Source organism: Aulonocara sp. 'chitande type north' Nkhata Bay, unplaced genomic scaffold, assembly GCF_057382095.1.
Source record: "Aulonocara sp. 'chitande type north' Nkhata Bay isolate Kocher_YH1m ecotype deep benthic unplaced genomic scaffold, A_spYH_male_GT1.1 unmapped_scaffold_9, whole genome shotgun sequence".
Lineage (NCBI taxonomy): Eukaryota > Metazoa > Chordata > Actinopteri > Cichliformes > Cichlidae > Aulonocara > Aulonocara sp. 'chitande type north' Nkhata Bay.
In genome coordinates, this window is record NW_028234341.1 from 120,471 (window position 1) to 148,289 (window position 27,819).

Sequence of the window (27,819 nt, forward strand, 5' to 3'; positions counted from 1 at the left end):
TTGATGAGCTAACAACCCGATGCTAATGCCTAGCGCTCCTTTGAGCCCAGTGTGAAATGAAAATTTGACTGTGAACCACGGTTATCGTGTTGTTTTATTAATTACATTTGGTGTGTTCGTGTTTGTCAGCCTGTTACATAAGGTGCAGTTAGTTCTCTTCACAAATCAGTTGGTTAAAACAGCCTCATTCTTTATGCTGTAAAGTTTTTAACGAACCGCCATCTTAGATTCAGTGTCAGCTGTCGGCAAGATCAAAGGAGCCATTTTACCGCCTCTGACCGAACACGGGAGAAAGAGTCACGTGTGTGCAGGTCTTGTGGGTTAATTAAGACAAAGGAGGGGGGGAGAAACTGAGGATTAAACATAGGCTATGTCCCCACATACACGGGTATTTTTGAAAACGGAGATTTTCCGTTTCTGTTTTAAAAAACAATCCCGTCCACACATAAATGCAGAAATGAAGGAGAACGCTGCTAGGAACATGCCAAAGCAGCAGGTGGCGCTATATTCCTAACCGTGTAGAAATGTTGGCCAATCAGAAGTCTAGAAGCCTCGGTGGGAAATGGCAAACAAAGATGGGGCATAGAAGCAGAACCGAGTCATATCTGTGGGGGGACAGTAACTGTGTGCGCATATGTAAGCATTTAAACACTGCAGAGAGAACAATTAACAGTAACCGTATTGTAGAAATGCATTTCACCGAAACAATAACGTGGCGCACAGTGTGACGTCAAAAAAGGCGCTGCGTTTTCTCCGTTTCCCTGTCCACACATAAATGCAAAAACGGAGTTTTCGAAAATATTCTGGCAAGCGTTTTTAGTTTTTCAGTGACCGAAAACGCCGTTTAAGTGTGGACGAAAGGTGCAAACGCATAGAAAAATCTCCATTTTCAAAAGTACCTGTGTACGTGTGGACATAGCCCAAGAATAATAAGAACTCCTAATATGTAGACTTTAATTTTTAAGAACTGTTTAACAAAGGCTTGTTTGTGCCAACCTAAATCTGCAGCACAGTTTAAATTCTCACTTTGTGGGAAATTAATGAAATAAACAACAGCCCACCTTCACATAAATAAAATATGGCAGTATATTATTATTAGTATGGTATATAGATATTTATTTTAAAATAACAGCATATTTAATGATACTATGTGCAGTTGGTAATATTTTAGGAAGTAGAATTTGAATGCAGACCACCTCAAATATTAAAGCCTTAAAAATATGTCGTGCAGTTTTTCATGTATGAGTGTTTTGCAATCTTAAATGAGATGTAGACCAAAGAAAACAGAGGAGAGTTGTTGTTTGTATTCCAGCTGTAGTAAACAAAGAAGTTTAGTGAATCTTTTTGACAACAGAGAGTGATGCAGTATTGATGCTGATTTGAGTTTTCTGATCCTGTATTTTTGTTCTTTGTCTTTTGTTACACAGAGTGAAATAAAGCTTGGTTTTGCCTTTGCTGGTAAGTAAACCGTGATTGTAACTGAAGCAATATGAAATTGGGATTGTGTAACATTTTTAGCAATTTACATACAATAGTTTGGCTTTTTGTGATATCTTGCCATTTGCTCATGGGCAAAAACACATTTAGGATTTATAAGCAGTAAAGCCCCCCCCGATCTCTGAGTGTCCCTAAAAATGTCCCTGAAGTTTAATAGGCCATTTATGTCTAATTTTAAAGGCTTATCAAAGCATTTCTGTAGTAATTATTGTTTTTATTACACATGTTAAGGCCATTTGAGACTCTGCAATTAAATTTTGCCCTCTTTAGACTAAAGTGAGTTCATTTTGTCTGAGGTACAGTGCTGGGAAAAGTCTTTCTTCCTTGCAGATTTATTTTGTTCATGCTTTTTTGTCACATGTTTCAAATCATCTAACAGGGATGATTTGAATAAATACAAAAAAGCATTTTAAAGTGATGATTTCACGTATGAAGCAGAGAAAACCAAACCAGAGCTATCTGTTCTAATGTGAGAACATGCTGGTCTCTAATACCCAGCTGTGGAAGCCCTGATACGAAGAACTACCATCAAGCATTTATAGTATCAAGTATTATTTGTGATTGTTGCACGCTTTGAAACTGTGATGTTATCATTTGATCAAGTGTGCAGTGCGAGCAAATCATTGCTTGTGGTATCTGCTGTGTTATGTAATAGCACCAAAGTATTAGAGCTTTACGTTCATGAGGAATTTCTGTGGAATTGCAGATGGATAAAACGACACATCACCTTAATAAAGACAGAAATCTTTAATAAGGTGCAGAAAGAGAAGATGGGGTGTTTATAGTAAAGCTGTTGTAAACAAAGAATTTAACAGATTTTTTTTCCCACTACAGATTGTGATGCAGTATTGACTCTGATGCTGATTTCAGTTGTCTGATTCTGTATTTTTGTTCTTTTGTTACAGAGTGAAACAGAACTTCGGTTTTGCCTTTGCTGGTAAGTAAGCAGCAATTGTAACTGCAGTAATATGACATTGTCACTGTGTAACATGTTTAGCAACTTACCTAACGTAGTTTGGTTTTTGTGACATTACCATTTACTGATGGGCAAAAACAAATGGTCAGAATTTATACCTTGTAGCAGCAAAGGCCCCACACATGACCTCTGACTGTCCCTGAAGTTTAACAGGCCATTTGTGTCTGATTTTTATGTTTGAACACAAACAACTGTTTTTATACAGTTGTTCATGTTCTCCGTTTGTTTATGGATTTACCTAGCAGACATAACTATGAACGCATTTTAGGTGAGTTAGTGTAAGTGGTAGCTTAAACTAGGGCTGCTCGATTATGGCAAAAATGATAATCACGATTATTTTCACTGAAATTGAGATCACGATTATTTGACGATATTTATTTAACCCTTTAAGACCTACTATAGAACCAAGTCCACCAGAGCTTATATTATTTTTATTTATTTTTTTTACATGCTGTAGTGCCATTTGTGGGAGCATTTCAAGTTGCTATACATCAATACAACTGTTATAGCCCATATTTTAATAATATGTATGCATTAAGTCCATAGTAATTACATAAATTGCAAAAAAGTGCAATAAACTACAAAAAAAAATTTGAAAATCGCTTTTGTTTTGTTTACATATATTTCTACTTGGAGAAGTTTAAGAGGTTTATCCCTCAAAACTTTAAATACAAAAAAAGTTGCAAAAAATAGTTTCCCACCACAGGAAATTTATTTTGAGTGTCTTCATAGTTTTATTTTGGAGATACAGCAATTTTTATATACTGCAGGAAAAACAAAAAACAATCCTATGATGCAAATTTGCAAAGAAAACAGCATGTGCATCATTTCACTGTGGGAAGTGTTACGAACAGCTGATAGGAACGGCGAAGCGTGTTTCTGGAATATTATGTTTTTGTTCCTCCAAGCGCTTTTTATGCAATTTTTGCAAAGCTATATGTGGAACGAAACCGTGACCGAGGACAAGCTGATGGCATCAGATGTAAGTACAACTCCTCCGGTTTCATATGCAAAACAAATGATTGCGCTAGCTTACACGGTTCAGGTTCTACAGGGATTTAAAAATAGTTACGCAAAACGGAGCTTACTGCTCTGACCGGCTTTAAAGGGTTAACAATGACTTTTAAAAAATAATATAAAATAGTGTGCAACACCACTGAAGTTTTTTTTTTTTTAAACTCTTTTCAACCAACGGCAGTCACTCTCCAAATAACTTCTGCTTAGCTTTCCGAGCTTCCCTCGGGTCCTCTTAATCAGCGGTCTCCAACCTTTTTTGAGCCACGGACCGGTTTATGCCCGACAATATTTTCACGGACCGGCCTTTAAGGTCTCGCGGATAAATGATGGAGGGGCTAATAATCGGCTCAGTCATTTTTAATGATCGTTGAAAGCCCAGATCGTAATCGTGATTAAAATTCGATTAATTGAGCAGCCCTAGCTTAAACACTTAAGAGCACCACAGTTGTTGATTTATATCTTCACTCATATTCTGCTTATGTATTACATTAAAGTCAGACCACTATAGAAGTATTTTTGCCTGAGTGAACAGAAGTGGTACGTTAAACATTTAAGCAATAATAAAAGACTAAGAGAACCAGAGTTGTGAGTAGGCAATGTTGTGTATGTTAAAGCCTGTGTGTAATTTATGTACACTAAGTTTAAATCAGTTTCTTAATAAGTTGCTTGATACAATGTGTTTGAAAATTATATATAAAAGGGAAATATTGCAAAATACAAAAAGATTCCTGCCAACAGGTACAATGGAAGGACTTTTTATTATAATTTTTAAGAAATTAATTGCAAAAATGGCGTGCCACTGTTGTTACTATAACATGTCAGAATTTACATGTATTTTAGGATTTACATATTCAGATCAGAACTAAAACCTAATGAGGTTTTCCGTTGATTCTAACAGTTGTGGTTTTTCCACACTTTATTAAGCACTGACTTGTGATAGAAAATGATGGAGCTAAAAAGCCATAATCTGTACCAACAAATATAGGTGCCTCTTCTTTGCACTTCTGTAGTATGCATGCCTTTATTACACATGTCATCGTCATGTGAGACTCTGTAACTAAAGTTTGTCCTCTTTAGACTACAGTGAGTTCATAAAGGCTTGAAGAAATTGAGGATCTTACTAGTTATTTCATGTCACAGTAAATTGGATTGTGTGTGAAGAGGTTCAACAGTGTAAGTCATTAAACAGTGATCTGATGTGTTGTTTCCTTTCTCTAGGATACTGATCTGATCGTCGCAAGTCTGGTAAGTATAGGTTTTGTCTGCAGTACAGTGCTGAGAAAGGTCTTTCTTCCTTGCAGATTTATTTTGTTTATGCTTTTTTTCACATGTTTCAAATCATCTAACAAGGATGACCTGGATAAATACAAAAAGCAGTTTTAAAGTGATGATTTCATTTTTGAACCAGAACAACCTGGTCTAATGTAAAAACATATTGGTCTCTAATACCCAGCTGTGGATGCCCTGATAGCAACAATTACCATCAAGCATTTACAGTAACTGGTAATGACTGGTTTACATCACTGGTTGATTTTGGTCCACTATAATTTCAGAATTGTCTTAATTAGATCCAAACAGGACAGGCAAAAAAAGAAAAGAAAAAAGTCTTAATTAAGGCCCAATATAGGGTTTTCAAGTCATACCAAGTACCACGGTGGTTAGCACTGTTGCCGCACAGCAAGAAGGTCCTGAGTTTAATTCCAACATCAGGCCGGGGTCTTTCTGTGTGGAGTTTGCATGTTCTCCCGGTGTTTGCGTGGGTTCCCTCCGGGTAGGGCTGCTCAATTAATCGAATTTTAATCACGATTACGATCTGGGCTTTCAACGATCATTAAAAATGACTGAGCCGATTATTAGCCCCTCCCTCATTTATCCGCGAGACCTTAAAGGCCGGTCCGTGAAAATATTGTCGGGCATAAACCAGTCCGTGGCGCAAAAAAGGTTGAGACCGCTGATTAAGAGGACCCGAGGGAAGCTCGGAAAGCTAAGCAGAAGTTATTTGGAGAGTGACTGCCGTTGGTTGAAAAGAGAGGTAAAAAAAAAAAAAAAACTTCAGTGGTGTTGCACACTATTTTATATTATTTTTTAAAGTCATTATTCAATACATTGTTATTGTTAACCCTTTAAAGCCGGTCAGAGCAGCACGCTCTGTTTTGTGTAACTTTTTAAATCCCTGTAGAACCTGAACCGTGTAAGCTAGCGCAATAATTTGTTTTGCATATGAAACTTACATCTTATGCCATCAGCTTGTCCTCGGTCACGGTTTCCTTCCACATAAATTGCATAAAAAGCGCTTGCAGGAACAAAAACATAATATTCCAGAAACACGCTTTGCCGATCTGATCAGCTGTTCGTAACACTTCGCACATTGAAACAGACCGCTAACTATCACATGTCCGCCATTTCCTGCCCGAAACCGGAAGTGATGTCATTTTCGCGGAAAATGTAGGTTTTTTTTACTTGTAGGCCTTAAAAGCCTATACTGGTCATGTTTGACTTTTCTGAATAGTTGCTGGGATGCTTAGAACTCGAATTGCACTGCTGGAAATAGTTTATTTTGATGCACCTGCTGTTTTCTTTGCAAATTTGCATCATAGGATTGTTTTTGTTTTTCCTGCAGTATATAAAAATTGCTGTATCTCCAAAATAAAACTATGAAGACACTGAATAAATTTCCTGTTGTTGTAAACTATTTTTTGCAACTTTTTTGTATTTAAAGTTTTGAGGGATAAACCTCTTAAATTTCTCCAAGTAGAAATATATGTTAAAAAACAAAAACAATTTTCAATTTTTTTGTAGTTTATTGCACTTTTTTGCAATTAATGTAGTTACTATGGACTTAATGCATACATATTATTAAAATATGGGCTATAACAGTTGTATAGCAACTTGAAATGCTCCCACAAATGGCACTACAACATGTAAAAAAATAATATAAGCTCTGGCGGACTTGGTTCTATAGTAGGTCTTAAAGGGTTAAATAAATATCGTCAAATAATCGAGATCTCAATTTCAGTGAAAATAATCGTGATTATCATTTTTGCCATAATCGAGCAGCCCTACCTCCGGGTACTCCGGCTTCCTCCCACCGTCCAAAGACATGCAGCTTGTGGGGATAGGTTAATTGAATAATCAGACAGACTGGCGACCTGTCCAGGGTGTACCCTGCCTCTCGCCCTATGACAGGTGGGATAGGCTCCAGTGCCCCCTGAAAAGGATAAGCGGAAGCGAATGGATGGATGGATGGATGGATAGGGTTTTCAAGTCATACCAAGTATCTTAATTTCATTAAAGTCCAGACTGATTCGTTTACACCAAGTGTTTTGTTTCATTCATTCAATTGGACTTGCTTGTGTGCTTCAGATCCTAAGTGTGATTAAACTTAAGCCCAGGACCTGATGAGTTGATGTAGGTCCTGAAGTAGTAAAGGAACTCTGGGACATCACAGTAACAGCACCATGTTTGACTTTAATGCTGGTGTTTTTCTCTCACTATAGATGATTCAGTTTAGTGCAGTTAGTCAGCACAGCTCTTGGTTATCATCGAGATATTATTAGGCAACTTGTTGTAGCTGAACAGGCAAAAACGTCTGGGAGGGTTTCTGTTTTCTGGGGTCTCCAGATCCTTAGAAATCTCTTTGTAAACCTTTACAGAACTATATGTGTTTGTTTCACATTAGAGCAGCTCACGACTAGCAGTTTAGGGACAATTAAATATTCACATAGGGCAGGGGTCTCAAACTCCACTCTTCAAGGGCCGGTGTCCTGAAGCTTTTCCACGTGTCCCTGTTACAAAACACCTGAATAACATTTGTAGGTCATTAGTGAGAGTATAGAATTTGACTGTGTTGAAGTGGCATCCCCGAAGACTGTTCAAATTTAAGTAATTTAAGTGTTTGGAAAAATGTACTTCTAAAAGTACTTTCATTGCATCATGTTCATTCACTCATGAGCTGCTATAACATGAATCAAATTCCTGAATTACCACCTCAGCATGCAGTCACGTTCTGTAGAGTTTTGCTAATGACCTACTAATGTTATTCAGGTGTGTTGCAACAGGGACACATAGAAAAGTTTCTGGACACCAGGCCTTAACAACCAGAGTTTGAGACCACTGGTGGTAGGGCATGGTGGATTTCAAAAGCTTCTTCCCTTAAATCACTGCCTAAAAACTGCTTTTTGTAATTTGTCATAATGACTTGCAAAATATAGGTGGGATGAAAACATAAACATAAGACATTTTATAGTGGCCTGATATTTTTATCAAGGCTGTTTTTTGAAAATAATCCTGCCCTAATTTACAAAAGATGAACTGTCTGAAAGTCATGTTTGTTTGTTTGTTTGTTTGTTTGTTTGTTTGTTTGTTTGTTTAAGAAATGTGGGAATCTCCAGCAAAGATCTTACATGCACCAGCTCAGATACAGCACTCACTTCTGTTCTTTTTATCATGAAATGATCTACAAAGAAATGATCATCATACTAAATTTTGCTAATTAGGCCTTTATATCAGCTATGATAAGTTTATTATAGATTTAGTGTAGTGCTTATTGCTGTGTATCAAACATGCCCCAAATGTGACTGAAATATGTAGAAACTGCTGTGTAGAAACTAGTTGTCTCCAAATTTCTCATTTTGCCAAAATTCATACAGAGTGACCTGAAACTGTGCTGTAACCTCAGTGTGTTGGTTTTGTTGGACCATTTAATATTTACAGTAAGTTACTGTAGCAGCACGTCTTCGTTTGAGTTTATAGACTTAGTTTATTGTTTTAATAGAATGTAAAAATGTCCTTATAACAGTTCCACCATCATTTGTTAAACATTGTCATTCTGTTCAGTCCAATAATTTACTGTAGAAGTCTTTAGTATTTAAAGCCCTACATGTATTGTATTTTTGAGATTATAAGGCATAATGTCAATAAACAAGCCTGTTTTTAAGGCAGATTAAGCCAAACAAACAGTCAGATAAGTCAAACTTTATTCAAGTCATTCACAAACAACTCTCAACACTGTTCAGTTGTAACACATAAAATACAGAACAATACACTCTTTCAGTTCATTCCTCATCCACAAATCCATCAAACTCTTCATGGGTTGATCAGTTTGAAATCTGCTTCTTAAGCATGTCTCTTAGCACGTGCCAGGTCCTTGTACACACACCATAATGTTATGTTGAAGCACCGTACGAATTACTCTACGAGGGTCCTGACTATGGTAGCCATAATGCTCTGACAATACATCAAGCAGCACAGCTTTGTAGCTTACGAAGTCTTACTAAAATATTTGACAGAATTTTGAGCGCTGTGTACCACAGAAATCCCGTTTGAGGTCAGTAAGCATAACCAGAATCGATACGCTAGGCACATTGTATGTTTTTGAGATAATGACAGGATTTTAGGTATGCCATATAGTCTGAAGAATATGGTAAATCCAAGCATGTTGGAAATATGACTAATTCCAGTCCTTTTGTGTCTTACAGGTGACCTGCTGCAGAAGATCCTCTCTCTCTCTATCATTATAAGCAATTCTGTCTATCCTATCACTCTCCCAACTCTATCTAATTTGAAAGCCATTCTATCTTGTATCCCTCTATCCCTACTGCTCTATCTAATTTGAAAGCCATTCTATCTTGTATCCCTCTATCCCTACCGCTCTATCTAATTTGAAAGCCATTCCATCTTGTATCCCTCTATCTCTACTGCTCTATCTAATTTGAGAATCCAAGTTTTGAGAATCCTTTCAGAATCCAATTTTCAGAAATCCAAGTTACCAGAACTTGATCTATCTGTTACAGAATTCTGAGAGATCTCTGCTCTCACTGCTCTTTCTTTCCTGTCATTAAGCTCTCTCACATTCAGTCATTTTGCTTTAAATTACAAGTTGAATATACAGTAGTAGAATTACAGTACAGTAGAACTTATAGTAGAAACTACTTACACAGCCCTACATTTGTCATTTTAATTTTGCATTAGACTTTAGTTTGGACTGCTAGTTTGGCTTACTTTGATCAATTGTATAAAATATCACCTTTTTATAAGTTTATTTGTAATAAGATAATCTGGTTATTTTGTAATACATACATTCAGATAAATAATAAATCAGATCCAGTCTGTTAGTCTGTTTCATTGGCTATAACATTTGACTGCAAGTTTATAGTATTATTATTTAAGGACAAACCCATTTTGTCACTCAGTGTAAGTATTCAGTCAGTATTGTCATCGAGAAGTGCCTGAGGACCCAGACTTCCTGTTTCCTGACTGCTGCAGAACATCCAGCTGAAGAAACCCCGTTTCTAAAAGAGCTACAATAAAACGGACCAAATTGTTTCCAGAGAACTTTGAATTTCCTTTATTTTGAGTTTGGAGTACAAATCAGCTTTTTAACATCTATTCATATATTCATAAAAACATTTTATAGTATAATAGTACATTTCTCAGATTTAACAGTAACTTAAGGAGTTATAAGTTTTTCTGTTTCAAGGTTCAGTTTTGTTTATATTTGTGTATAAACACATATAAGCTCCAGATTGTACTTCAGCAAAATGCCAAGAAAAAGTCAAAGGTCGCAGTCCCAGAAGCTTAGATGGCAAAAGCAGAAAGAACAGGTGAATGTTTCTCAGAGCAGTGAGCAGGTAAAGGTGTGTGTTTCAGCTTTTCCCAGCACAGAAGTGCAGAGCAGTGTTCAGACAGCCACAGTGTCTTATGCAGATGTGGTAAAGAGAAGTGTTCCCTCAGTGTCTGTCCCAGAGCCTGAAGTTATGCAGGTAATCCAGACTGAACCCCAGCTAACTGTACAAACACAGCATGATGGAGAGACAGCCACAGTGTCTTATGCAGATGTGGTAAAGAGAAGTGTTCCCTCAGTGTCTGTCCCAGAGCCTGAAGTTATGCAGGTAATCCAGACTGAACCCCAGCTAACTGTACAAACACAGCATGATGGACAAGCTCCAGGACAGTCTCATGTACAGGTTACAAACAGTGAAAGTCCACGAGTGAGTAGCGTCTGTGCTTCCCGAAGCCAGGCTTCTCCTAGGTATGGAAAGTACCGGAATCAGCAATGCATGGCTAACAGTTTGGTTTTCCTGTCATTCTTACACGAGGATGAATTTATTACCAGAGCAGATCTAAACCGTGTGTTGGACAAAGGCCATGCCGTCTATTCAGATGCCAGACTGAGGTTTGTGAACAGTGTGTTTCTAGCCTGCGATGAACTTCCCTCAGTTGTTACCAGCCGCACACACGAGTATCAAGTCGACATGTCTCAGTTTGCTCATTACGGCACATTTGATGGTACAGATCACTTTCCGAGCCTTGAACAGGGATTACAGCGTTTGGCTTCAGAGTTTCGCTATGCTTTGCTAGTCATGGGAGGAACAGTCATCGCTGTTAGCAGGCTGACTTCAGGTGAATATGCATATTTTGACCCTCACCCACGTAAGTCTACTGGTATGCCATTGTCGCTAAGTGTAAGTGGTGGAACTGCAGTTATGTTGAAATTCACACGTCTTAATGACATGATTGACAGGATCAAACGTTTGTACAGAATGTTTAGCATCGCACCAAGCTGTACTTATGAACTACAGCCCATCGAGTTTCACAGTGAAAACGCTGCTGACCAAAGAGATGCTAATCAAACCACCGAATACAGACAAACAGCTACAAGTGCACCAGCACCAGCTTTAAATGAACGTGTTCATGAATTAAACTCCGAAATATACACTGAGCAGACACGGAAACCTGTGGCCAAAGATTTAACCAGTGAAGTAATGTCATCCAGAGTTGATTCTTCAAATGAGACAGCTGCTCCCGGAAAAAAACATCCTTCTGATTATTTTGAAAAGAAAACCTCTGCATCTTCTGTGAGAGAAACTCCGGTAACACCAGATTCTGTTCCTCAGAATGATTCAAACAGTGCCTCCAGTTCAACTAAGATAACAGAGGAACTCTCAGATAAACTGCTGAAACGTAATAAACAGGAAAGGCAAAAAATGAGAAGATTATTAGCCCAACAAAAGCTACCACAACGAAAGGAAAATCAGAAGACGAAAGAAAGGCAGATGTACAGGTTTGATGAAAGCTTCAAGACAAAGAAAAAAAACTCAACTAAGAAGTGTAATGATCCTGATCACAGACATAAAAGGAGTCTGTACAAAAATGAGCTGTATAAATTAAATGCTACCTATAAGGAGAAACACAGAGAACATTTGAGAAAGATGTATAGAGAAAGTGCTAAAATTAGAGAGAGAAAAAGAGAACGTGTCATAAGGACATATAGAGACAATCCCCTATTCAGAGATAAGCAGAAGGAACGTATAACAAGAACGTATAGAGAGTCTCCTATATTCAGAGAAAAGCAGAAGGAACGTATAACAAGAACATATAGAGAGTCTACCATATTCAGAGAAAAGCAGAAGGAACGTGTAACAAGAACATATAGAGAGTCTCCCATATTCAGAGAAAAGCAGAAGGAACGTGTAACAAGAACATATAGAGAGTCTCCCATATTCAGAGATAAGCAGAAAGAGCGTATAAGAAGAATATACAGAACTTGTGCTGAATTCAGAGAAAAACATAAAGCTTACATGAGGTCATATGTATATAACCTATATAAAGAAAGTGAAGAATTTAAAAAGAAAAAACTATCTTACATGACTAAGCGTTATGGAGAAGAGAGACGATTTCAGCAACAACACAAGGACAATATGAGAGAACGAATGAGAGTAAAATATTGGAACGGTTTTTCTTTCAGACAGATGCATAATATCAGATGTGCAATGAATATAAAACGGAAATATCGCCAGATGCATCGACCAGCTGAGACTTTACAGTGTCATCCAGAGAACACTTTAATGAATGAGGCCATATCTTGTTTCAGATCAAACATTAAGTCAGCACCATCTTATGTTTGTACTGTTTGTCTAAAAGCTTCTTTTCCTAATCAGGTGAAAATCTGCAAAAGACAAAATTACTCAAAACACCAGACTGTAGCTCATCAGTGTCTAACTGGTAAATATGTTCATGTGTGTGATGAAGCATGTCATGATCACTGCAGCTTTCCTGTTGAGAGAAAAAAAGAGTATATCTGTCACACATGTCACAGTTCCCTCAAAAGTGGATGCATGCCCAGGCTTGCTGCTGTTAATGGTTTAGAACTGCAGGATATTCCAGCTGAACTTTGTGATCTCAACATTCTGGAGAGACATCTGATTGCCAAATGCATACCATTTGCTAAGATTATTCCTCTTCCAAAGGGGAGACAGAGACTCATACGTGGTAATGTGGTATGTGTACCATCTGAGGTCCAACAAACAGTTGACAGTTTACCGAGGATCAGAAGCCAATCACAGATCATGAGGGTGAAATTGAAAAGACGACTGTGCTACAAAGGCCATCAGCTGTTCCAGACTGTCACCTGGTCTAAACTCATTCAAGCTCTGCGTAAACTGAAACAAATTCATCCACAGTACACAGATATTGTTATCAGAGATGATGCATTGCTTTGTGATCCAACGTTACCTGATGATGACAGCAGTGATGAAGCCAGCATGGCAAGTGATGATTATAATGAAGCAGATTTAATGGAAATTGACAACTATGAAAAAGATGCCCTTTTGTGCGAAAGTGAGTCTCAAAGTGACCAAGATATTAATATGCAATCCTGTGATGAACAACCAGAGGAACAAAATCCAGATGAACCAGAAAGTGATTTGAGCAATGGAGGTTTTGCTCTAGAAAGTTGTCTGCAGCCTGTAGACATTTCAGAAGAGATTCTCTGTTTCACTGATAACACATATTGTGTGGCTCCTGCAGAAAGAAACAATCCTGTTAGCTTCTTCAGAACTCCTCATTTGGAAGCCATGGCATTTCCTGTGCAGTTTCCTACTGGTCAGAATACACTGGATGAAAAGAGACGTCTCAAGCTCACACCAAGTGCTTACTTCAAGTCAAGGCTTTTCAACATTGATGCAAGATTTGCTAAAGACACAAATTACTTGTTTTTCTCACAGTTTGTCACTGAAATACATTTGGCTAATTCCAGCATGACAATACAGCTAAGGAAAGGTAAAACTATGACCAAAGATGGACGCAAAATCACATCAGGAATGTTACAAAGTAAGACAGAAGTAGAGAAGCTGGTAAGAAATAAAGATGCAATCAGATTTATGCAGCCACTCAGAGGAACTCCAGCTTACTGGCAGAAAACTACCAGAGATCTATTCAGCATGGTTCGCCAAATAGGAACACCTCAGTTCTTTGTCACTTTCTCTGCTGCTGAGATGAGATGGCCTGAAGTGATTCAAGCAATAAAGAGACAGCAAGGTGAAGAGGTTGATTTTGAAGCCCTGGACTGGTCAGAAAAGTGTGAAATTCTAAGATCAAATCCAGTAACCACCATGCGAATGTTTGATAAACGTGTTGAGGCTTTGTTCAGAGATTTGCTTTTTTCTCCTGCACAGCCCCTTGGTGAGATCATTGATTACTTTTACAGAGTTGAGTTCCAGCACAGAGGTAGTCCACATATACACATGTTGCTGTGGATTCGAGAAAAGGTAGAAGCAGATGTGGATGATGACCAAACTGTCTGTGACTTTGTGGACAGATACATCTCAGCTCAACTCCCTGATCCAGAAAAACAACCTGAACTGCACAAAAAAGTCACTGAGCTACAAAAGCACAGCAAAAACCACACAAAGACATGCTTTAAGAGTGTGAACTCTGGTTGTAGATTTGGGTTTCCCAAACCACCAGCCACAAGAACAATGATTGTGAGACAGGATGAGGATTCAGACACTGAAGCTGCAAAAGCCAAACTCAGACCTTTGTTGAACCTGCTGAAGGAACCTGAAGCTGCTTCCCTCACCATAGAGCAGATTCTGTCACGATGCAACTTAACAATGAATGAGTATGAACAATGCCTCCAAGACATAAACAAGAAAACAGCTCTGATTCTGAAACGTGACCCAAATGAGTGTTGGATCAACAATTACAACCCAGACCTGCTTGAAGCCTGGAACTCTAATTTAGATGTCTCATTCATTTTGAATGCCTATTCATGTATAGAATACCTCTGTAAATATATAACAAAGAAAGAATCTGGCCTCTCTGAATACCTGAAGACAGTTATTGACAACTCTGATAAGAACACCGTCAATGAATGTGATGAAATGAGAGCTGTGATGCAAGCTTACTCAAAAAAGAGAGAAATCAGCGCACAGGAGTGTGTGACTCGAGTCTGTGGCCTAAAAATGAAAAAATGTTCCCGCAGTGTTGTATTTGTACCAACAGATGATAACCCAGTAAAAATGAGTCGGCCCATGAGCTTCCTGGAAAGCACAACACACGACAGTTGTAATATTTGGATGACAAGTTTGAGTGATAAATACAAATGCAGACCTGAGACCCCAGAATATGAGGAAATGTCACTGGCTGATTTTGCTGCCTTGTGCAGGTTGGTGAGTGGTCCAAATGAAGGAAAAGATGTGCTTCCTCTTCTAAACCAGCTTGGATTTGTACAAAGGCGAAAGAATGATAAACCAGCTATAATCAGATATTACCACTGTTCACAGGAAAAAGATCCTGAGCAATATTATGGTCGACTGTTGAGACTTTACCTTCCACACAGATCAGAGCAGGAACTGAAACCACAAGGGTTCCAAACCTATCAGTCCTTCTACAACTCAGGTTTTGTACGACTTCCATGTTCAGACCACAGTGAGTCTGTGAAACGGATTGTGAAAAGAAATAAAGACAAGTATGAGAAGAACTCTGAGGATATTGAGAGTGCACTGGAAGAGTTTGAACAAAATAGGGATGTTGTGATTGATGAATGGTGTAATCTTGCTCCTGAATCTGAAGTTGTGAGGCTGCAATGCGATGAGAATCTTCCTGAGAGACATTCTGATGATGAGAACGAACAGGAGAATGTTCCCGACTACAGTCGTCAGTCTGATGCTGTAACAAAGATCAGAGCCGTCAGAGAACAACCTGCAGTAGATCCAGCCGTGGTACGTGTAATGTATCAGAATCTGAACCAGAAGCAGGCCTGCGTGTTCTATGCCATAAGAGACTGGTGTATTCAGCGAGTTTGTGGTTTGAACCCAGATCCATTTTTCTTCTATATCAACGGTGGTGCAGGAACTGGAAAGTCACATCTGATTAAGTGTATTCATTCTGAAGCATCAAAGATCCTGAGCAGACTGCCTGCTAATGCAGAAGAAGCTGACATATCAAATCCAACTGTTTTACTGACTTCATTTACCGGTACAGCAGCTTTTTCTATCAGTGGCTCTACGTTACATTCTCTACTGAAACTACCCAGGAGTCTGAAACCACCCATTCAAGGACTTGGTAACCAACTGGATGAAGTCAGATCTGAGCTGATGAATGCTGAAATTATTGTTATTGATGAGATTTCAATGGTTTCAAAACCCCTTTTTGCCTATGTGGATGCAAGACTGAAACAAATCAAAGGCACTCAGAGACCTTTTGGTGGAATGTCAGTTTTAGCTGTTGGAGATTTTTACCAGCTGCCACCAGTGCGACAGTCTAAACCTCTCTGTGTTTACGATCCAGAACAGATTGACCTATGGCAGGAACATTTTCAGATGATCACTCTAACCGAGATCATGCGTCAGAAAGATGATGTGGCCTTTGCAGAGATGCTGAACAGGATTAGAGTCAAAGAAAAGACAGATGAGCTTTCTCAGTGCGACAGAGATTTGTTGTCACAGGCTGTGACTGCACCAGAAGAATGTCCAACTGAGGTCTTACACATTTATGCCACCAACAAGAATGTGGAATCCCATAACATAGATACCCTGAAGAAGCTTCATTCAAACATCATAATAATCAATGCAGACGATTTCCAGAAGGATAAATGTACAGGCAGAATGGAACGAAGAGACAAACCATTTACAGGTGGGCGAAATGATTTACCTGACACTCTGAATGTTGCTGAAGGAGCTCGAGTCATGCTGACCAGAAACTTGGACACACTAAACGGTTTAGTCAACGGTGCTTTTGGTATACTGGTAAAGGTGGTGAGATCTGAAAATGATGGACACATGATTAAACTGGGGCTCAGGATGGACAACCGGCAGCCTATGAGACACAACCGCAGTGCTAATGCAGCTTCTGATGATCTGGTTTACATTGAGAGAGCAGAGGAGAGTCTGAAGTTTAAAGGAGCAGTACGCAGACAGTTTCCTGTAAAGCTAGCATTCGCCTGCACAATTCACAAAACTCAGGGTCTTACAACACAGACAGCTGTAGTTTCAATGAAGAACATTTTTGAACCAGGTATGGCTTACGTTGCTCTCAGCAGGGTGACGTCTCTCAGTGGACTCTATTTGCAGGACTTGGATGAGAAAAAGATTTACGCCAATCCCGAGGTAACTGCAGCGCTCCAAACCATGAGACAAGCCAGTGTTGAGGAAATGATGCCTCTTCTTCAGGTCAGAGAAACAGCCAGCAGACTTGACACTCTTACACTGATCCATCACAATACAGAGGGTTTGCCATCTCACATCAGTGACATCAAGAGTCATCATGAAATGTGTTTAGCAGATGTTTTGTGTCTCACTGAGTCTCACCTTCAAGGCTCCTTTGTTGCAGACAGTCTTCATTTGGATGGCTACACCATGTTCAAACGCAACAGACATGTGTCCTACACAAACTTTCCTCACATGGCCAGCAGAAGTGGTGGGGGAGTTGTTGTGTATTTGAGGAATCATTTTCAGGTTCAGGTAAAACAGTATCTGCATAATGTCACTGATCTTGAGTTTTTAGTGTTGAAGGTTCAGGCTCCATTCCCTGCACTCATTGCTGTTGTGTACAGACCCCCTGACTACAGTTTGACACCATTCATGCAAAACCTGGTAAGTCTTTTAGATTCACTTGAAATAATGGACTGTCACCCAATAATTGTGTGTGGAGATTTTAATGAGAACCAGTTGCAGAGTGGAAGAAAACAGATTCTGGAGCAGTTTCAGTCGAGAGGGTATTCACAGCTGATCACTTCTGCCACTACAGACAAGAACACCCTGCTTGACCTCATTTTTATTTCTCAGCCACAGAAATGTCTGTATTCAGGTGTTCTGAGATCATATTACAGTTACCACAACCCTGTCTTTTGTGTCCTGTCCTCGAGCCAATCATGAAGTCGTCTGGTGAGTTTTGAAACAATTACAGATCATGTTTGTTACAGAGTTTACTGATTGTAGAGCATGAAAAAGATTTTTCATTGAAAAAAGGGTCTTCCCTACTCTGTCTGTCAGAAGACCCTTTCTTATTGCAATGTTATTAATCATTTCACCAAATCATTGCTGAACTTCATGCAGAGCAGAGAACATCTGCTATCATGCACCTCTGATCTGAAATGTGCTGCAACATTTGATAAACCAACATCATGTTTTAAATGACTAAATCTTTTTACTATGACGTATGTAGCTCAACAAACGAGATCTTCCCCTCCAAGGGCTTTAAAATATGAAATAGTAAATAAATAAATCCCAGATAAATGCAGGTATTTATTATGATGACATACACGAATAAATACAGACAATTATATTTTCTTGATTATAGTAGATTTTGTAGAATCAAAAGTTTTTGTGATGAATGAGTTTTTGCTTATCATGTTTTACAGGTAAAAAATGTCAAAAGTTTTAAACTATCTTTAGGCTACCAGAGATGTCTATAATGATACATTATGTAGAGAAAAACATTAGTACAGCTTACAGAATATGTATAAAAACTGATTTAGAAGTAAATGGATAGTTTTCTGAAAGTTCCCGACTACAGTTTAACACCACCCACCCAGCTCAGCCCCCAAGTGTCTATGTAATGCTGGTATGGTGTGTGAGTTTGACTTGGCCTTTATCCGGGTGGGTTTGGGTTTGGGTGGATAAAGGCCAAGTCAGAATGCTCTGAGCAGCTGGAAAAAGCTGCTAATAAACAAAGACATCAGAAAGTGTGGGCTTTAGGTGTAGCCCCCGCTTTCTGATGCACTAATTAAACTTAGTAACCGACACCCCATACCAGCATTACATAGACACTTGGGGGCTGAGCTGGGTGGGTGGTGTTATAAGCACGTGTTTTGTTAGATATATTTTTTCAGATAGGGCACAGTCTCCTTTGTGGGAAAACCTTCAAACTTCACCATCCTCAGCTGAAACAACAACATCTTAACACCATCTTCATGAACTGCTGAGCCAAACCTGATCCATCAGTGCTGGACTGCACAGATAACTACATGCCACAAGGAGACTGCTGTGTTATGAACTGCCATACCAGTGTGTCTTCAATGGAGAAGATGACACACCCATCACCTGACCTCCTGCCTGATCTGGAGACCATCATCATGCTGCCACACTACAACCTCTGAGACCATCAATGATGACTCCTACTGAGGAAACTGTATTTCCTGTCAGAGATGCTCAGTGATCCTCAGAGCAGAGAGAGGTATGATTCTTTATCTTTGATAAAAAAATGTCAGTGTTTTTAATTCAATTAATTAATTAAAATCCTGTTTATTGAATAAACAATTCCACACTCAAATGATTATACTTGTTGACACTTTTTGAGTTTTAATTGACATTATGGATTACAAATCTATGCTTTTTCTACTCTGTCTCTCTGTGCAGGTATTGCTGTCTTCTGAGTTCTTCAGTGTCCCAACTGAGACATTCAAACCTCATTGCAGAGCTCATGTCTTTCCTCACCATCATGTAAGTGTGAGATTGCTCTGGATTCTGGTTATGTGGCCCGCAGCACCTATAAGGTATTTCAATATTGTTCATTGTATAACTTATTTGTAGTTTTTAGGCCTTAACACAAATAAAATGTTCCTTTTTCTGTATTTTTTAGAACAAGCTCGTCCAGTGTGCCTGCATTCCAGCTTCACAGAAAAGAACATCAGACACCAGCGAGGGAGGATAAGAAAGACAGACACAACAACATTGTCATCCCCTATGTGGCCGGTGTATCAGAAAAACTCAGGAGAGTTTTCTCCAAATACGACATCCCAGTGTACTTCAGACCCAGCAAAACACTCAGACAGAAACTGGTTCACCTGAAAGACAAAACTCCTAAACACAAACTTAACAATGTGGTGTATGCTGTACAGTGCAGCGAGGAATGCCCAGACTTCTACATCGAAGAGACCAAACAGCCACTTCACCAGCGCATGGCACAACACAGAAGAGCCACCTCCACAGGACAAGACTCAGCAGTTCATCTGCATCTAAAGGACAAAGGTCACTCTTTGAGGATGCCAATGTTCACATTTTGGATAGATGGAGGAGTGAAAGAAGCCATTTACGTCCACTGTGAGCGACCATCTTTGAACAGAGGCGGTGGTTTACAACACCAACTGTCTGCCATCTATAATCCAGTTTTGAGTTCCCTCCCCAGACACTGTAACGTCCACTCACATCCTGGGAGTGGGCGTGGGTGATTTCCTGACCTCAGGAAATCACATGATAGGGTGGGGCCAGGTTTCACAATGAGCTCACCCAAAACCCTGGCTGATTGGGACCCACACCCACTTTCACACCTTGGCTCATGTGATTAGGTAGAGGATCATCAGGGGGTTCTTTGTCCCTGTTTGTGGAGAAACTCACATTGGGTTTAAATCTGGGACTCTCCACCATTGACCCTTAGAACTGAAGAAGCTTCTCGGATGAGAGGTGAAACGTCTTCAAGAAACTCAAAGAAGTCCAGACGCTTTTCTTTCCAAGCTCCTTAGACTTCACTTGTGTTAATTACATTTTATTTGTTGTTGTTTTCTTTTAGATTTATATGCAGTGATTGGATGTGGTGGAGCTTTGTTAACCGCGTGGAAAACATCTGTTTGTGATGATATTTACAATGAGGCTTTAAGGTGATAGTTTCCATGTAATTTCAATCCTTTTACTAAGCAAAAACATGTTTGCAATTAACATATTTTTTCAGTTTTGTCTTTTGGATTTATGGTTAACATTCCTCTGTGACAGCAAATACTAAACTGGTCCAAGTAACCAGCATATCATTGGTCAAAGGCAAAAAGGACCACATGTCACACTAGCAATGAATTTGTGACTGTGTTTGTGTTAGTATAGAGTAGGTCTAACAGTGGTTTTCCACATCTGCTCTAATATATATAGATAATGGGTCAGACATATAAAGTCATTTTGAAAAGTTCATAAAGGTCATTTATATGTGTTCCTCTTTATCATTTTATATCAGGTCACACAGCTGACTTGAGTTTTGATCAGAGTAGAACCATAACATTCATGCTAATGGTTCTACTGTTTACAGTTACTTTATGATGGATTTCACCCTGGTCACAGCACTATGTGAAAAGCTGTTAGAGGTAAAGTTAAGCCAATTAATACCTCATCATAAGTCACTCTCTAATGCAGGGCAGTGATTATTATTCACTGTAATTTATTCCACAACAATGTTCTTTATTTGATTCTTTAAATATGCACATCGATTGTTTGGCTGTGTGACTCTCCACACCTGAAATATATCACAATGTGGACTTCATTTCGACAGTATTTTGTAGATTGGTACCATATTTATCATCAAATCATCTTGTGCATTTATTAACTAAATGTTGTTTGTTTTTGTTTTTTTGTTTGTTTGTTTGTTTGGGGTTTTTTTGTTGCCATTTTTACATTTCACCAACTGTGTAAATTCTGCAATTTTACTTTGGTTTTGTTTCACATCAGTTTATCTGCTGGCTGGTAATCCTGTCTTCCTTCTCTCACCCCAACCGGTCGCAGCAGATGGCCGCCCCTCCCTGAGCCTGGTTCTGCTGGAGGTTTCTTCCTGTTAAAAGGGAGTTTTTCCTTCCCACTGTCGCCAAAGTGCTTGCTCATAGGGGGTCATATGATTGTTGGGTTTTTCTCTGTATCTATGAAGCGCCTTAAGGCGACTTTTGTTGTGAATTGGCGCTATATAAATTTAATTGAATTGGTTTTCTTCCTTTTCTAATGTTTCTGGTCATTTTTCACAGTTAAACAAGTAACTTTGAGGTTACTTCATCATTTTTAGCTTTTATCTGTTTACAGTTTTTTCCTAATAATTACATTTCTGCAAAATTATAGCAGTTCTGATAAGTTGTAATATTTCTGCCAAGTTATTAATTTTCTACTAAATTATATCATTTCTGCTAAGTTATGTTATTCTAAATTATTACATTTCTGCTAAGTTGTAGCTTCTGGTAAATTACAACATTTCTGCTGAATTGTTATGTTTCTTCTAAGTTATTGCATTTCTGCTAAGTTATTGCATTTTTGTTAACTTGATGTTGTTCTGCAAAGTTATTAAAATTTCAACAACTTTTTAAAAACTAGCTTTGATTTCTTCAGCTTCTTCAGCTATTTTCAACTATCTTCAGCAGACAGCTTCAGCTTTACAATTTCTGCAACTTTTCAGCTTTTTCAGCTACTTTTTGCATGCAGCTTCAGCTTTAAAGCATCCACACTGCATTTTCGCAGGAAATGCAAATTTTTCTAGTTATTATTCTAGTTGCTTCCGTACACTTTTCGCCGTTAAACTACTTCCACAATTTTCAGCCGATTTTCACCGTTCAAATTTTAAACTATTCTGCTATTTTTGCTAATTCCTGCTATGATTTTTGCTATTTTTAACTATTATACTTTTTAAAATATTAAGCTTTTTTCCTTTAATTTGTCCCATTGAAATGAATGGGAAACTTCAGCAATTCTGCTAAAATTTGCTTGTTTTTGAAACTTAACTACTTCCTCATATTTTCACCTAGAACAACCATTCAAACTTTAAAATGTTCACAAATTATTGGGCTATTCAGGTATGATTCAGCTTTTTCAAATCTTTTACTGTTTTACTTTTATGCCTCTTAAAGTTTTGAGTTGCAAAATTGTGATTTTTCACAAAATACATGTGTTGTTATGGTTGCTATGCTCTTGGCTTCCAGTGTGCCACTGAAGGTTTTGCAATTTTCACTTCATGTCCGAACAACTTCCTGCTACTTGCTCAATTTTCACTCAACTTCCACAAATTATACATCAAAACGTAGGTATTTTTGCTGGCTTTCAGAAAATGTCACCATCATTGTTGTGGGATTTATAGAATTTTTGCAAATCTCCTCAGACTAACACAAGGTCAGAAAACTCTCCATATAAAGTCAATGGAGAGCTTGTTCAAAATCACCGCTGGATTTCTGTAATGAGAGGCATATTCGAATCGTCATATCTCCTTAACGAAGCAAAGTTAAGACATGAGGCTTGTCCCCGAATATCTTCAGACACCCCTGACGCTCACAATTCAAGAATTTCTTTCTCACCTATTACCGTTCTGAAATGAGTTGGACTTGTTTGAGGGTAGGAAATTCGTCCTTCGCTCAGATTTCTTCAGATTTCAAACTGTGGAAATGAACCACTTTTTTCTCTCGTCATAACTTTTTGTTGGATTTCCACAGAGACCTGAAAATTTCAATGATTGTTCACCAAAGCCTGCTGTCTCTTACGGTGAAAGAATGATATCGATACTCCAAATAGATTTCGAGTTAGAAAGCGTTGTTTGAGGGTAAGTCAAGGCAGTTTTTGCTTCGCTCTACTCAGTTATGGTGCATTACAAGTCAAATATCTTTAATAATTCATATTTTAATGATAAATTGTAAACACTGGAAGATTCCCCCATCTCTTCTGAACAAAACGGTGTAAGAATGACCGCTCTAGCCCCTACGGTTTGGAAATTATGGTCATTTGTTTGAGGGGAGTCCTCACTATGAGAAATAGGCTGCAATAATCCTGTGCCTCTCTGTGCTGCGTGTGTAAAAAGAGGCACATGTTTTGGCGGGAAAAAGTACACAGGCTCTCTGATTGGTGGATTCAAATTCAGCAGCTCCCAGGCTGACCTAGAAACTTACTTCTCTCTCCCTGTGCATTTTTTTGCTGATTTTTTCATTTAACAAGTATATTTGAGGGACCCTCAGCATGTTCAGCATTTTTTCAGCTGTCCATTTTGCTTTTCCAATTTTTCTGTTTAACTTATTACTATTGTGCTAAATAATACTATTTCTGCTATTTTATAAGATTTGTGCTTAATATACTATTTCTGCTTTTATAGGATTTGTGCTTAATATAGTATTTCTGCTAAATTACAATATTTCTGCTTTTTATACTATTTGTGCTAAAACATAGTATTTCTACTAAATGTAGTATTTATGCTTAATCATACTATTTCTGCTTTTTATGGGATTTGTGCCTAATATAGTATTTCTGCTTTTTATAGGATTTTTGCTCAAACATAGTATTTCTACTAAATGTAGTGTTTATGCTTAATCATCCTATTTCTGCTTTTTATAGGATTTGTGCTTAATATAGTATTTCTGCTAAATTATAGTATTTCTGCTTTTTATAGTATTTGTGCTAAAACATAGTATTTCTACTAAATGTAGTATTTATGCTTAATCATAGTATTTCTATATATTTCTGCCAGGTCCCCAGGCAGCCAATCCTCTGTGAGGACTGAGAAATTCAAATTTTCAAATCAGGGCCTGCACGGCTTCCCAGCCAATCATATATGTGTCCTGAGGCATTCAAATTTGCATATTGGGGCCTTCATGGCTTCTAAGCCAGCCAATCATATCTGAGGGCTGAGGAATCCATAAATCAGGGCCTGCACAGCTTCCCAGCCAGCCAATCATGTATGTGGGCTCCAGGTATTCAAATTTGCATATTGGGGAATTCGTGGCTTCTAAGTCAACAAGTCATCCATGTCATATATCTCTAAAAATTCATATTTTAATGATAAATTGTCAACACTTGAAGATTCCCCCATCTCTTCTGAACAAAACGGTGTAAGAATGACCGCTCTAGCCCCTATGGTTAGGAAATTATGGTCATTTGTTTGAGGGGAATCCTCACTATGTGAAATAAACTGAAAGAAGCAGGTCTATGTCTCTGTGCTGCGTGTGTAAAAAGATGCACCTGTTTTGGCGGGAAAACGTAAACAGCCTCTCTGATTGGTGGATTCAAATTCAGCAGCACCCAGGCTGACCTAGAAACTTACTTCTCTCTCCCTGTGTGTGTGTGTGTGTGTGTGTGTGTGTGTGTGTGTGTGTGTGTGTGTGTGTGTGTGTGTGTGTGTTTAGTGGGAGAGAGAGGACCCTGCCCTTATTTGACAGCATGTCATTGTAGGATTTAAATTGAACATAGTTAGACTGGTTGACTGGATTAGAGCCTGTGTTTGTGTGTCCCTCTGTGCATTTGTGTTTCAATAAGTTATTACTATTCTGCTAAATCATAGTATTTCTGGTACTTTTCGGTACTTGTGCTAAATACAGTATTTCTGCTAAATCATACTATTTCTGCTTTTCATAGGATTTATGCCTAATATAGTATTTCTGCTAAATTATAGTATTTCTGCTTTTTATAGGATTTGTGCCTAACATAGTATTTCTGCTAAATTATAGTATTTCTGCTTTTTATAGGATTTGTGCCTAACATAGTATTTCTGCTAAATTATAGTATTTCTGCTTTTTATACTATTTGTTCTAAATTATAGTATTTCTGCTTTTTATAGGATTTGTGCTTAATATAGTATTTCTGCTAAATTATAGTTTTTCTTCTTTTTATAATATTTGTGCTAAAACATAGTATTTGTACTAAATGTAGTATTTATGCTTAATAATAGTATTTCTATATATTTCTGCCAGGTCCCCAGGCAGCCAATCCTCTGTGAGGACTGAGACATTCAAATTTTCAAATCAGGGCCTGCACAGTTTCCCAGCCAATCAAATAAGTGTCCTGAGGCATTCAAATTTGCATATTGGGGCCTTCATGGCTTCTAAGCCAGCCAATCATATCTGAGGGCTGAGGAATTCAAATCCACAAATCAGGGCCTGCACGGCTTCCCAGCCAGCCAATCACATATGTGGTCTCAGGCATTCAAATTTGCATATTGGGGAATTCGTGGCTTCTAAGTCAACAAGTCATCCATGTCATATATCTCTAAAAATTCATATTTTAATATTAAATTGTCAACACTTGAAGATTCCCCCATCTCTTCTGAACAAAACGGTGTAAGAATGACCGTTCTAGCCCCTACGGTTAGGAAATTACGGTCATTTGTTTGAGGGGAGTCGTCACTATGAGAAATAGACTGCAAAAATCCTGTGTCTCTCTGTGCTGCTGCGTGTGTAAACAGATGCACCTGTTTTGGTGGGGAAAAGTGCACAGCCTCTCTGATTGGTTGATTCAAATTCACCAGCTCCCAGGCTGACCTAGAAACTTACTTCTCTCTCCCTGTGTGTGTGTGTGTGTGTGTGTGTGTGTGTGTGTGTGTGTGTGTGAGAGAGAGAGAGAGAGAGAGAGAGAGAGAGAGGCTTTTAATGGGATGATCTCATTCTAAGATTTAAATTCAATATATTTAGACTGGTTGACTGAATTGGATCTTGTGTATGGGTCTCTCTGTGCATGTGTGTTTCCTCATGTGTACATATTTGTGATTGTGTGGCTGTAATAATTTTTTTTGCAGATTTTTGTCATTTAACAAGTATATTTGAGGGACCCTCAGCATGTTCAGCATTTTTTCAGCTGTCCATTTTGCTTTTCCAATTTTTCTGTTTAACTTATTACTATTGTGCTAAATCATACTATTTCTGCTATTTTAGAAGATTTGTGCTTAATATACTATTTCTGCTTTTATAGGATTTGTGCTTAATATAGTATTTCTGCTAAATGTAGTATTTATGCTTAATCATACTATTTCTGCTTTTCATAGTATTTGTGCTTAATATAGTATTTCTGCTAAATTTAGTATTTCTGATTAATTATAGTTTTTCTACTAAATCATAGTACAGTATTTCTGCTTTTTATGGGATTTGTGCTAAAACAAAGTATTTCTACTAAATGTAGTATTTGTGCTTAATCATACCATTTCTGCTTTTTATAGGATTTGTGCTTAATATAGTATTTCTGCTAAATTATAGTATTTCTGCCAAATTATAATATTTGTGCTAAAACATAGTCTCAATTTAAAATTACAATATTCATAGTTCATCACAGTGTCTCTGGTAAATCACAATATTTCTGCTCTGTTGTACTATTTTTCTAAATCATAGTGTTTCTGTAATGTTTAAGTATTTTTGGCTAAATATATTCTTTCTGTTATCTTATACTATTTCTCCTAAATTCTTGTATTTTTGAGAAGTTATCATGTTTCTGGTAAGTTACAATATTTCTGCTAAATTCTGCTATGCTATTTCTGCCAAGTATTATGTTTCCTCTAAGATATTGCAGTTCTGCTAAGTTATTCCATTTTAGCAAACTTCTTTTGCTTCTGCAAAGTTTTTACAATTTCTGCAACTTTTCAGCTTTTTCAGCTACTTTTTGCATACAGCTTCAGCTTTAAGCATCCACACTGCATTTTCGCAGGAAATGCAAATTTTTCTAGTTATTATTATTCTAGTTGCTTCCGTACACTTTTCGCCGTTAAACTACTTCCACAATTTTCAGCCGATTTTCACCGTTCAAATTTTAAACTATTCTGCTATTTTTGCTAATTCCTGCTACGATTTTTGCTATTTTTAACTATTATACTTTTTAAAATATTAAGCTTTTTTCCTTTAATTTGTCCCATTGAAATGAATGGGAAACTTCTGCAATTCTGCTAAATTTTGCTTGTTTTTGAAACTTAACTACTTCCTCATACTTTCACCTAGAACAACCATTCAAATTTTAAAATGTTCACAAATTATTGGGCTATTCAGGTATGATTCAGCTTTTTCAAATCTTTTACTGTTTTACTTTTATGCCTCTTAAAGTTTTGAGTTGCAAAATTGTGATTTTTCACAAAATACATGCGTTGTTATGGTTGCTATGCTCTTGGCTTCCAGTGTGCCACTGAAGGTTTTGCAATTTTCACTTCATGTCCGAACAACTTCCTGCTACTTGCTCAATTTTCACTCAACTTCCACAAATTATACATCAAAACGTAGGTATTTTTGCTGGCTTTCAGAAAATGTCACCATCATTGTTGTGGGATTTATAGAATTTTGGCAAATCTCCTCAGACTAACACAAGGTCAGAAAACTCTCCATATAAAGTCAATGGAGAGCTTGTTCAAAATCATCGCTGCATTTCTGTAATGAGAGGCATATTCGAATCGTCATATCTCCTTAACGAAGCAAAGTTAAGACATGAGGCTTGTCCCCGTATATCTTCAGACACTCCTGACGCTCACAATTCAAGAATTTCTTTCTCACCTATTACCATTCTGAAATGAGTTGGACTTGTTTGAGGGTAGGAAATTTGTCCTTCGCTCAGATTTCTTCAGATTACAAACTGTGGAAATGAACCACT

The 27,819-nt window shown here is 37.9% G+C and overlaps 2 protein-coding genes across 4 annotated transcripts; both read left to right on the plus strand.

The window, feature by feature from the left end:
* The first annotated feature begins 595 nt into the window (after window positions 1-595).
* LOC147300722 (uncharacterized) lies at window positions 596-11,695 on the plus strand. The gene is made up of 6 exons (XM_086284861.1): window positions 596-1,458; window positions 2,403-2,434; window positions 4,709-4,735; window positions 8,968-10,520; window positions 10,605-11,468; window positions 11,674-11,695. The coding sequence occupies exons 4-6, from the start codon at window positions 10,030-10,032 to the stop codon at window positions 11,693-11,695; spliced, it is 1,377 nt and encodes a 458-aa protein (XP_086140987.1). The 5' UTR covers window positions 596-1,458; window positions 2,403-2,434; window positions 4,709-4,735; window positions 8,968-10,029.
* A 213-nt stretch (window positions 11,696-11,908) lies between these two features.
* Window positions 11,909-21,839, plus strand: LOC147300723 (uncharacterized). Of its 3 annotated transcripts, none has more exons than XM_086284858.1 (3): window positions 11,909-18,946; window positions 19,129-19,265; window positions 19,352-21,839. In XM_086284858.1, the coding sequence occupies exon 1, from the start codon at window positions 12,070-12,072 to the stop codon at window positions 17,644-17,646; it is 5,577 nt and encodes a 1,858-aa protein (XP_086140984.1). In that variant the 5' UTR covers window positions 11,909-12,069; the 3' UTR covers window positions 17,647-18,946; window positions 19,129-19,265; window positions 19,352-21,839. The 3 variants fall into 3 exon arrangements, with proteins under 3 accessions (XP_086140984.1, XP_086140985.1, XP_086140986.1); XM_086284859.1 differs by having other exon boundaries at window positions 19,155-19,265; XM_086284860.1 differs by lacking the exon at window positions 19,352-21,839 and having other exon boundaries at window positions 19,188-19,206.
* The last annotated feature ends 5,980 nt before the right edge of the window (window positions 21,840-27,819 follow it).